Here is a 13,407-nt window from a genome sequence, read left to right on the forward strand (position 1 = left end):
CATTCACTTGCCCAGGCCAAGTGAACTTTGTGGTGGACAAACACCGTGTGCGTGGGTTTTTTCGTTTTTTTTCCAGTTTCCTCCCACTTTCTTCATTCCACCATTTCATTCATTACTCATCATCGCCGTCTCCTTTAGCCTAACCGGCAAGATTTCATTTTTGCATTCACTTACTTGATTTTGGATGAGTATAGAGAGAAAAGAAAAGAAACAGGAATGAAACCTCAAAGGTGGCATGTAAAGCAGATAAAATCCAAATGATTTTCTCGTTTCTCTTTTCCTTTCTTGAAAGTAAGTTTTATTTTCCATTCCGTTAATTTTTCCCTCTGAATGTAGAGTTCTGTTACAAGTTACATACATAGTGTAAGGAAAAACAGAACAACATACGAGAAATTTTTAAGTTAGGCTTCGTGGTCATTTCTGCTATTAGCAGAACTGAAATACATCAACAATTAACTAAGAAGTATGTATATTTATACAAAGCATTTACCATTCGGATTGTTACAATGTTGAGACCAGTGGGCCACCTCTATATTGTGACTTCACTAGAAAAAAAATTAACTTCAGAAATGAGGTGATTAACGTAATTTTGATTAATAGAGCACACAGTGCGACTAAAGAGTATTAATCATTGAACTATCTCTGAACCACAGTATATTTTGGGGGCGAAGAGTATTGTATATATGTCCTACACTGTTTATGCAATTTGAAGAAGAAAAAGAAATATGTTAAATATAATTGTACAAGATCGATAAAAAGAAGGATGTTTATATGTTTGTTTATGTTTTAAAATAATAGGACTTTGGATATGAGGTTGTCAGAGGCAACCATAATCATGATGTAAATAAATGGATGAATTGCAGCAGAGGAGTTATCGTTATCTTAAGGGGACATTTGCCATTTTGAGATTTACTAATATTAATGCATTACTCATGTTCTGTCTGTATGAAAACACTATTACATTGACTATATGTATGATTAAAAGTGATTTTATACAAAATTAGATAATTAATTACTGCATAATTAATTATTAATTATGCATTTTTATTACGTGTTTTTCTCTGTAATCAATTGTCAGAAATATTTTTGTAAAAAAGTATAAGATTCTTTACACATTTCTCATTGACATAAAATAATAATACACGTCAATATCGTGACAGATATTAAATTATTATTAATTGAAAATGGAAAAGTGCATTGCTGATACTACTGAATTCCGTATGAGGAACAAACTTTCAGTTTTGAGCACTATTTTTGTGAAAAATACTTTATTTATTCCTATATATTGCATATCAGGCAAATCCCTATATATTTGTCTTTTGATTGGTACCACAGTTTTGGATATAGACATATGCATTTCAAAGTAAAACATGAAACAATTTCGTAATATGTAAAATGCCACCCTCTTGGTTTGTGAGGTGGCGCCTCCCACTTCAGGCGACGTTTTTTTTCGGAACTTCTTGCAGTCTGGATAAGTCTTGACAGAGTTACCAACGCACAGTTTTATTCAGCTAGTGTTTTAGAAATGGGTCGTACGCGGCGATGTCCTTCCAGAAGTAGGAAGAGAAATAAGCATTCTAAGGCTATTCGTTTATCTTGGATAAAAAGGCGTAAAATAGAAGATAGCTCCAAGTGTGACACTTCTGTTTGTGTATCTTTGGAAGAAACAAGTGGAAGTTCTATGGAGGTTCCAATTGCAAGGGATGAATCAAATGATAAAGAAAGGTGAGATTTATTTTACTTTCCATCCTGATTATTAATTACTTTGAACCAACATAAAATGATTCTTTTATAAAATTGTTATCATTCTATCTAAATGTATACAGGGAAAGAACATTGTAAATCCAGTTTTATTGATTTTATACCAAAACTCATTTTTGTAGTCTGACTGAGCGTGTTCTTTACGCATATAGCTGCTTTTAACATCCAATTTACAGAGGAATGATCAAACTTTTTTACCACTTTGAGTAGTCCAAAACATCGTGTGCAACGCATACTTTTACGGTTGGGTGCAATCTCAAAATCGAAGAAAAAAAATGTACTTACCATGTTCTTTCCCTGTACGCTTCACATGTTTCACTAATCTTTTAGTGGATTATTATAATATTGCTAGGTGTATTATTTTTTTAAAATACAATTACGTGAATCATTTGCGTGTTTAATTTTATACAGCGATACATATAATAATAGTATTATGCGCAATGTTATATATGAAGGGCTTGGAACAATATGCCACATTTAAAAAAAAATCACTATTTTTAGGACCTTGCATATCTTACGACCTGCAGTAGTCGATTTGGCTTTAAAGAAGTGGGGGAACACTCTCTATGTATTAATATAAAATGCTCTAATACATTGAATAACAAAATTATTTTGTAAGATTCCGGGGTAACGCGTTCCAGAACGAAATAAAGTAGGGGAACGGATATTTGATTTTCTGGTAAATGGAGAACGAAGTTCTCCGTATTTCCTCCAAATCGACCACTGATAACCCGTTGATCTTGACAAGTTTGCAAAAATCGAAATTAGGATCAGTAGATATAGTAAGTATTCTTGTTTAAATTACTTTTTTATGATGCAATGGCAAATTTCACTTTTCTCTCGGATCATAAATATATATTAGTTTAGAGTCCCTTGTCAGCAGCGAGGCTATATGAAACATGGACCTACTGGTTAACATGGAATCCGAACCACAATCGTTCTATGCTCTCCCTTCGGGACTCGAACCCAGGACCCCTTGCAGAGAAGCGCACGTGCTAGCCACTAGACCAGCGACATATATATATATATATATATATATATATATTGCATCTTATGTCTGAATATTATGTGTTTGTATATGTAGGTATTTTAGGAAATGTATTCTACCTTATTTATTAAGTGTTTACTTTTATTGGTTCAATAATATATATACCCTAATACACTTGCCATCTTCTTTGATACTGTTTAGAATTCACCTGAATTAGATGCTTTACAAAAACTTGTTATAATATACAGCTAAAATAAAAAATAGGAATTAATTTAACTGACAACATATAGAATTACAATAAGGATTAAACGATTATTTTACTTTAGGACTATTAATATTTCAGACTTGAAGAAATGTACTTTACTCGACTCATTCTATCACACATTTTATAATGGTTTACTGCTAAAATATGTACACTTCGAGGAAAATCACCTGCTAAATTGTTCATTGTAACTGAAGGTTTAGAGGAAAAAGTAATTATATATATATATATATATATATATATATATATATATATATATATACAGTGGCGGATCCAGGATATGATCAAGGGAGGGGCTAAACCATAATTTGTCGTTTTATCCAGTGTAAAGCAGAATTGAAGCCCATTTTATCCAATGTAAACCTGAGCGTCAAGGGGGGGGGCTATAGCCCCTTAGCCTCCCTTTGGATCCGCCCTTGTATATATATATATATATACATTGTTCACTAACTTAAAAGGCTTTTTTTTCGTGTGATTTATTTCTCTCATTTAATTTCAACAATACATATTTTCTTTATGTATCGAAATGTTACTTTAAAAAAAAAGTCTGAAATTCAAACTTTAAATCTATACGTAATTTATTAGTGGAAAGCTATTTAAAAAATCATGCTTAATTTACAGATTATTCCTACTAAATAATTTTTAGAAATCCTTGGTCAACTCACACCTGAAGGGGACTCAGCCTCCTACAACAACATTCAGTTGTTTGTTTACATCAAAGATTCCGGCAGCGTGATTTTCGCCCTCAACTTTTTTTTTTTCGTCGTGGCTTTTGCTCCATATGATTTTCTACTCTTGGTTATTCCCCGAAAAGTCATGAAACCGAGTCTAAAATTGCACTGTTTTAATCTATCTAAATTGCAAACCAAAGAACAAAACCAGTTTCACATTTGAACTTCATATAAAAGTTACTTTTTTGTTTTTAATTTTCGAGCGACAATAGGAGATAATATAATAGTCATAGAGAAGAAAATCTAATTCAAATGTTTAAAAAGATAAACACATTTCGCAGTCCTACATACAGGAAAAAAGTAATTTTTGACCATCTGTCCTTCAATTATTCACCCTATTCATATAAGCCATATCGTTCAACATATAAGCACTAAATTTCTATAAATTTCATTTTCATTTCTATAATTTATTATTATTATTATTATTATTATTATTATTATTATTATTATTATTATTATTATTATTATTATTATTATTATTATTATTATTATTATTATATGTCATTTCAGCTCTGACACTGAGTCTCTACCATCTCTTGTAGTGGAGCCCGAAACAGAGATTGTTAGTCGCAATGACTTTCCAAATGGCTACCGAATTGTAAATTTGGGACACATTCTCAAGTGGTCCATAAAGCTCCAAGAAAACCACAGAAAGATATGTGTCTTAGGAAAAATGGATTTTCATAGAGAGAGACGTTCAGGACTAGTGTCTTACCTCTATTTCAAGTGCCGCGTGTGCAAACGCGAAGTATGTCACTCTACAGAGGAGGAACAACAGTCGAAAAGATCTGTAATCAATACTGCAGCTGTTTGGGGTACTGTTTCCATTGGAAGTGGGTATTCTCATCTAGAGGAATTTCTCAGTATTATGGATATCCCATGTATGAGCTTCAAACTTTTCAACAAGATTGAACAAGATCTGGAACCGGTAAGTAATAATTGACAAATCCGTTTGATCTTTAAAAAAAAAAAAAAAAAAAAAAAAAAAAAAAACTGACAAATATACTTTCCTACTTATCAACAATATCACAAGTGGCTAATATAATAGTTGTATTGATATAGTTCTGTATAGAAGATTTTATCATAATAGCACTTGCGGAATGAAAGTAATCTTAGTTACAAGCAGGCCCGCAACCAGCCATAGAAGTCTGGGGGTGCCATAAACATGTTAGGGGGGCCCAAGTCTTAAAATAATTGTTACAAATATATAAATTCATGATTTTTTGTGTTAATATAGTATATGATGTATTGAGATCTTGAAAAATTTAGGGAGGTCTGGCCCCTTGCCCCCTTCTAGTTGCTGACCTAGTTACAAGGGCAACGTAGTAGTTTCAATTGCCAAAAATGTGGAAAATTCGAAAACGTAAATTAATCGTTAAAAAAAGAAAAAGAAAAAACACATAAAGCACATAAGTCGGTGATTTCAGCTTTGATAGCGATCAAATATGACGGATTTATAATAAATTACTTTTGCTTTTGAGAAAATCTTTTTTTTCTGCACCGCGACTAAGAAAGGCGGTAATGATGAAATAAGCGATAATGGTGGAATGAAGGAAGTGGAAGGAAATTAGAGAACTCCAAAGAAAACACTTACGCGGTGTTTGTCCACCATAAAGTCCACATTGGTGGGACCGAGATCGAAGCAGGGTCCGTTCCACCACTGAACTAACGCGATCTCATAAGAAAAAATATATAAATGGGTCTCCCAAGCGGCTAAATTTGAATTGTAAATAAATTAATGACAAATAAATTTATCACCACTTCATATTGAACGGGGGAGTCTGAAAGAAAGCATGAATTCGCCGCCTAACTGCGAATATTTGAGTCGTGGTGGATGGTAGAGCGTTCACCTGGTACGTGGGTTTCCTGATTTGATCCCATCTCGCGCCAAACGGACAGATATCATTGCGTGGGTTTACTTGAGGGTTCTTTTCTTTCGTCCACTTTCTTCATTCAACCATTTCATTCATTATCATCATCAGCGTCTCCTTCAGGATCGGTGCATAAATTTCATATCTAAATGCGAATGCAGGATAAATTTGGGTTAAACAAAATGGGGTCAACATGGGCAGCTGTTGAAGGGTGGGGTGTAGTAAGATTTTTGAACTCACCACATTTTTAATTTTGCAATTTCAACTCAAAATAATGGAAAAAAGATGTTATAAATGGTTCAATAATATATTAACAAGCAAATTTTATTACAATTAACGTACGTAGTTAAAATCTACTTATTTTCAATCGCTGACTCCATTGGAGAAAATGATAAAATAACTTTAATCACAAGGAAATTGAGCGAGCGAGACCTTGATGTGAGGAGTTCGGCGCTTATATATATATATATATATATATATATATATATATATATATATATATATATATATATATATAAAGCCAGTATATGCATCTGACCCACAAAACCGGGTTCCTAATGGTTAAAATACTAACCTAACCTATCTATTTGGAGAAGTATCAAAGTTGAGACTTTGATTTAGGGGTTTTTGATTACGTTTTCGGAGTTTGCACCACTCTGCGACCCAAGCGTAGTCTCGCTATGATCCTCAGCTTCCGTAACCCGCCATATAACGAATTGTGGATCACACTCGTTTTGCTGCTCTCGTGGAATTTTCATATTGATGTTGTCAAGAATACTTTATGGTGTGTGTGATGAGATGGTTGCGCACCGGAGCCATACGAGACTTTAATCTGTAAATTAACGTGAAATCCAAACCATTGATCTTTCACGAAATATTACCCGAATCTCCCACACAGCAAGCGAGAACGCTATTTGGCCACAAGGAAATAGTTTTAGAAACCTTTCTGCAACAAATCCTCCGGTATTTCGACTGTAATTCAGCACTCTTGCAGGGGTGCGGGGCCGTAGGCTAACCAAACATTGATGATTTTATGTTTATGAGATGCGAGATCGGAGAGTGAGCATATGTGGGATTCAAGAGGTGAAGCCTCAGTCGCTATCTACATTTTATACAAAGTAAAATTCAAACTGATATTTTCTGAACGCTGCTAGTCTTTGCAATGCATACCAGACAAAGCATGCAGAGACAAATAATAACTATTTATCCGTATAGTTTCTGCACAATCATAGAGAAACTGAGTCACATTCTCGATGACTAGGGAAATTTATCTTGTTCGTTATTGATATCACTCAAAGTAGAAAGTAAATGGGTAATGAGATTTGTAATGAATCAAAATTAGAACAAAATAACGATATGCCATGTTTTCTAAAACAATGTATATCTTTTATAGGTGTGGACAGATTCTCTTTGGAGTCAGATGAAAGAAGCTGGAGAGGAAGAAAGAAGATTAGCAATTGAAAAGGGCCATGTAGATCCAGATGGTATACCATGGATAACTGTATACGTGGACGGAGGGTGGAGCAAAAGAAGTTATGGACATGGATACAATGCAGCTTCTGGAGTGGTGAGTATAATTATACAAATTTAATGACTTATATAGGAAGGAATTAAAAACTAAACCATATAGAAGTCAAAATAAAAAATTAGGACAATACATAGGATTTGTGACGTAGAGTACCACTAAGGAATGATTTTTGGAAATGCGACAGGGATAGAATGAAAATGGTGTCTGAAATATTTTCATAAAATGGAATTATTTCCGAATCTCGTGACGTTAGATACTTTAAATTTGATATTTGCATTTCTCATTGAAAATCATTTGACATGTTTTTAGCGTTTTGTGATGTTTTAATTAGATGGGACGAAGAGGAGGGAAGAAAAGGAAAATGGCGAAAGGGAAAGGAAAATAGGAAGGGGAGAAAAGGAAAATGCAATGGGAGTTGCAATTCGTATCTTGCCAATATCTCGGAAACTCTGACGGTTAGAAACATAGAATTTCGTATTTGGACTTTTCATTTAAAATAATGTAGCACGTATTTCAGTGCCTTTTTTTAATATGGCCCAGAAGGGAAGAAAAATGGACGTTGATTATAATTACTATAATAAGATGTTCACTCCGGGTTAGAGACTTGAAATTTGGTATTGGGATTTCCCATTTAAAATAAATTAACACATGTTTCAGCATTTTTTGATATTTTAGTGAAAGTAGAAGAAAAGAGCTACATTGTAATTCTTATAATAAGATGTCGATATCTTGGAATCTTTGAAGGTTAGGAACATGGATGTGGTATTTATACTTTTCAATGAAGATTATTAGATACTTATTAAGCGTTTTTATGTACACCGGTGTATATCCTAGAAGGAAAGAAAAGAGGCGGGAAGAAAAGATGTTCAAATCTCGGAACCCCGGCATGTTAGAGACATGAAACTTGGAATTTGAACAAAAATTCGGGAAATGTGCAGGTGTATGATATGAAGAGCAAATGTAGGGGATCTGAGCAGTAGCGTAACTAAAGGCTTGGGGGCCCTCCCGCAGACAGCGTGGAGTGAGCCCCCTTCCCTACTTCCCACTTCACGATTTCGGGGCCCCTGATGGCTTGAGACCCCCCGCAATACAGGGTCTACGGGGCCCTTATTTACGCCCCTGGATCTGAGGGCGAAGCCCCCGCGTACTGAACCTGACTCAACCTGCAAACCTGGGTTGGAGCTAATCCTTTGACAACTTCAACTGAAATTCAATATGCTTGCAGGATTATGAGGTACGATGCCATAGGTCGAGTAAACGCCTAATGAGATGCGAGGCCGTACACGGAGCGATTTTCCGGATCTGAAATGAAATTCGGTGTGCTTGCAAGTTTATCAGATGCAAGGCCGTTGGCCGATCAAAAGGGATAAGGGAGGTTGTGGGCGAAGCCCCAAATGAAATTAAATATGGTTCTAGGTTCATGAACTTAGAGGCCGTAAACCGAGCAAACTAGGAGATCTAGGGGTGAAGCCGACGAATATTTTGTCTATATATTCAACTAACCACATTCTTTTTAAAATAATGTTTGTAAGTTGTAATTTCACCCTACCAATCATTGTGAAGATGGGAAATGAATTGTTTTGTTTGCTATCCACGTTCTATTTGGGGTGACCCTCCCTGCTGGTCTAATGGCTATTATGCGCGACTTTGGTGAACGGGATCCCGTGTTCGATTCCCAGTGGGAGTGCATTGAACGATAATCTTCGGATTTCAGGAGTTGTATATCTACGTCTCATGTAGCCTCGCTGCTCAAAGGAACGCTAAACATAAAATCAAAAGTTCAACTTGGCATTCTTTTATGAGCACAAGTAATATAATTTTTTTTAGTATACATTCTGTGGAGATTGGAAACACCTTCCGCCAACAACAGGCTTTCAATAGTTTCCGCTTCCACTCCTGGCTGTGTGAATTTTTCGCGAAATACGTATGTTCATATGAAACACCCAAATAAGCTCCGAAACATTCCTGAAAGCTTTCACAGATGAATGGATATTATTTTTCTTCTGAAGCAGAAATAGTCTTTTGTGAAGGTCACTGCAAATAGGGGTGGGGGTTTATTGACCACGAAAGAGAAGATTGAAGAGCTGTTCCCATTTGCAGCCTTCCTTCTGCGAACTCGATATTATCTCATTGCCAGAAGCAACAGCTGAAGTGAAGGGATGAAATTTTATAACCACAATACCTTTTCCTTTTCCAGTACATTGTTTGTACTAGCAGATTTACAATTTAGACTAGCGGCAATTATCTTAGCCAAGATTCCAAACACCTCCTTCCCCAACTGGGATAGGTGGGGGAAAAAAAGACAATCTCTTGTTTCTGACCCTGCCGGCACGAACTATTTTTATACTCTTACATCTCGACCGTTACAATAGCTGTCATATTCCATCGTCTAGTTTATTCCAGGAATTACAATCTTACTCCTAGCAGGTCACTTACAATAATACGTACAACATACAGTACTACACATTATACGCCGCGTTCCCTGTTTCCATTGTGATAAACAGCCCGAAAGATTTCAGAGTAGTGGCACACACACAAAACTTGCGTAGGGATATGTACAGTTCGTCGGTAATCATTCGAGAAAGTGAAAGAGCAGTTAGAAACGTCCATTCGCAATATTTGAAGTACCGCTGTTCTATTCAATTTAGCAGAAAGCCTGCTCTGTTTCTTGTGCAGAGGTAGAGGAAAGAACAACGCTACATATGTTCCCTTCGCACAAAAAAAAAAAAAAAGGCGAGAGAGAGAGAATCCAGTTTCATTGCGATTTTATGGTCAACTTCCTGGCCTGAGCTTTGTCTGCTGAAGCGGTTAAAATCCAAAGAGAAAAGTGTCATTTATAATAACATAAATGTTCAATCTGTGGTCAAAAATAGGCCGGTTTTCAATATTCAATAAATATTTGACATCCTGAAACAAATGAAATTTCAATACTTTATAAATATTATTTCACGATTCCTTGCTCTTAGGGATGTTTTTCCATTTTACCATTGATTTTTAGTTATTTTTTTATTTACTAAGTTTTCCACATTTATTTTTCTGTCATAAACCTTTTGCATGAAACGAACAGTGTAAGCATGAAAAAAAGTTTGTAGTAAGGAACATGATATATTACGGGGAAAGGGTATCATGATTTTACAGAGGCTTACGAGAGGCATCCCAAGTAAAGCATCCCAATACAATTAAAGTAAATAAAAACTACAACACAACTACAGAAAGAACTGAAAAAGCACCAGCAGAACAAGAAAACTTCCAGTCTTGTGGTTGCATGCTGCTTTACCCTATAGATCATTATAAAAGTATTCATGTACTCTGTGTCTAGTCTGGCATATGTTCCATAGAACGATTGTGGACTGAGTGAATATGCAACCGCAATGCTGCCTTTTCAGAACCTCCTATTATTATTATTATTATTATTATTATTATTATTATTATTATTATTATTATTATTATTATTATTAGTAGTAGTAGTAGTAGTAGTAGTAGTAGTAGTAGTAGTAGTAGTATTTTAAATACCGTGATCTCAGCCTGTTTCAATATATTTCCGCATCTTTTCATATAATGTATAAAACGAACCTTTCACATGACGCACTGTCAACAATGGATGGATCCAAATCTTTCTAGTACTGCTTTGTTTCCTTTTTCTTCGCCGTACGTACATCAAGGCAAGGAGATGTCGTTTGTTTATTGCTGGACTCATGTTCTATCCTTCACGTTCAAATTCTAACTACTTCTTGGCACCGGCATTACCGGGATGTGTGGGCAAAGCAGCGCCGGATCCGGTTTTGCCGGCCGCGTGTGCAAAGCATCCTCGGTTCCGGTTCCGGCATTGTCGGTACTGGGCCAGCATTGCCGTGGACGTGTGCAAACGCTCTAAGGTCTACACTGTGTTTTGTTAAAATTGAATACGTTTTACGTTTTATCGTGCATAATGTTGCTAATACTTAAATTTTACTTACATTGTTGTATATATTATCTTTTCCAGGCATGTATTATTGGTCAAGAAACTAACAAGCTATTATTTTTGGGAGTGAGAAACAAATATTGTTCAGTGTGCGCTGCAGCGTCATCAAGAAATAAAAAACCAAGCGACCATCGATGCTACCGCAACTGGTCATCCTCATCTTCGTCGATGGAAGCTGACATAATCGTAGAAGGCTTTTGCAAGAGCCAAGAAATGCATACGCTTCGCTACAAACGATTTGTGGCAGATGGCGACTCCAGCGTTCACTCCAGGATAATCGAAAAGGTGCCGTATGGACGTCAAGTCACGAAAGTTGAATGCGCAAATCATTGTGTGCGGAATTATACATGTGCGCTCCACAAGCTGCGTATGCAAAATAGTTTTCCCTTGCAAGCCAGACCAATTTTGCGAGATAGAATTCCACGTCTAACCGCTGCTGCTCGGGGAGCTATATCCTATAATGCAAAACAGAAGTGTTCAGTGCAGGATCTTAGAGATGACCTGCGAAATGGTCCATCGCACGTATTTGGGAACCACGAGAAGTGCAAACAGTACTTTTGTACAAAGAAAGAAGATAGAAACTTAGTTCCAGATTTAGAAAAGGCCGGATTGTATTACCACATTATGGCTGCTGTAGACCAGTTAATAAGAAAGGCAGACCGATTAGTTCCAAACGAAACAACTAATCGGGTTGAGCTGTATATGAGCCTTCTGTCAAGTTCAATGCTGGTAAGAGGCTTAATTTGACAAATCGCGGTGCCTTCCAGCGCCGATGCTATGTTACAGGACTATCATATAACAAAAAAGCAACATGGCACCGTAGTCCTTGGAAATCTGTGATAGAAAATAGTCCTGGAATGTATTTCAGGAGATTTATGAACAAGAGAAGCCGCAAGCGTTCTCACTCCCGTTCACGACGAGTAAGAAGAAAATTAGAACTTCCACCAGAAAAGGACAGAGATTATGGGCCGAACGCGGATAAACCACCGCTGTCTCCGACTTCGCTTCAATCAGCCTGTGAAGCCGAGCTCAAAACATACGACGTAAGTTTTCATTTCTTAAACCATATTAAATTATTTGAATTTTTTTTTAAAGTTTACTTTAAGTTCGTTTTATCATTTATTTTATACCTTTAATAGCACTGAAAGTTGAAACAATATTTTTGCAATATTTATTTTATACTCAATATTGAAATTGCATTATTGTTTGATTTCTAATACTTATAAAATAGTAAAAAGGCCTATTTCTTACCGCCCATTGCATGTTTATTGAATACTGAAATTATGTTACTATGAATACTTATTCAAAAAAACAAACAAAATAATAATAATAATAAAACATAAATATTTTTTTTTCTTAAATATCCATTGAATAACAAGCATAAAAAGTGTAAATATTTCATATTAGTGATTCAATGAATGTTTGAAAAGTAATGTTTAAAAAAAAATTATGCTATACTATTTTTTTATTTTTTTAATGAATTTTTGGTTTAATAAATACTCATGTAATATAATTTTAATATTCAATAAATACGCAATGGGCGGTCAAAAATAGGCCTTTTTAAAAATTCTATAAATTCAAAACAATGAAATTTTAATATTTTATAAACTGTTTTCAACAAATGATTCGCCGTTTCAAGAAAGAATAATAGGCCCACTTATTTCTCTCTACTAAAACTAGAACTGGTACAAATTTATATTACTTCAGGTTTCAATTGAATTTTTGTGGAGCCAAAATTATAATTGCGCATAAATCAAAAACGGAAGTAGATAGCGAATAGCAGCTTTCGTTAACTGATTTAGCATCTTACTATGTCAATCCTTTTTAAGCCAAAACTGGAAGTGGTAGGTATTTACTACTACTTCCGGCTAAACTTGATTTTTATAAGCCAAAACGGTAAGAGATATCGAAAAGTGGTTTCCGGGAATCGATTCAATCTCGAATTTGTTTGATTTTGCTTTGAATTTGCATAGTTTGTAAGTCTGCCATAGTTTCACACTGTGAAACGAAACTAACTTATTATTATTATTATTATTATTATTATTATTATTATTATTATTATTATTATTATTATTATTATTATTATTATTATTATTATTATTATTATTATTATTATTATTATTAGGTTACAACAGAACAGAGAACAAATATAGAAGTTTCTTCTAGAGGACAGCACGGTAACTTAGTTTACGAGGAGCAGCGTCGTAACAGACTAACAGCGTCTATGTTTGGTAGGGTAATTAAGCGTAAAGATAACACCGCCTGTCATTCATTGGTAAAGGATGTACTTTACAAAAGAAATGTA

The 13,407-nt window shown here is 35.0% G+C and overlaps 1 protein-coding gene across 1 annotated transcript in view; it reads left to right on the forward strand.

The window, feature by feature from the left end:
* The first annotated feature begins 1,231 nt into the window (after positions 1–1,231).
* The window catches only part of LOC145669818 (uncharacterized), a 52,430-nt gene continuing 40,254 nt past the window's right edge, over positions 1,232–13,407 (forward strand). Inside the window, exons 1-4 of the mRNA XM_081738161.1 lie at positions 1,232–1,725; positions 4,253–4,670; positions 7,007–7,180; positions 11,124–11,831. Of these exons, the coding sequence (XP_081594287.1) occupies positions 1,526–1,725; positions 4,253–4,670; positions 7,007–7,180; positions 11,124–11,831 (1,500 nt within the window). The 5' untranslated portion in view covers positions 1,232–1,525. The remainder of the gene's footprint in view (positions 1,726–4,252; positions 4,671–7,006; positions 7,181–11,123; positions 11,832–13,407) is intronic.

Source organism: Thermobia domestica, chromosome 14 (genome assembly GCF_964235325.1).
Source record: "Thermobia domestica chromosome 14, izTheDome1.hap1.1, whole genome shotgun sequence".
Taxonomy (NCBI): Eukaryota; Metazoa; Arthropoda; class Insecta; order Zygentoma; family Lepismatidae; genus Thermobia; species Thermobia domestica.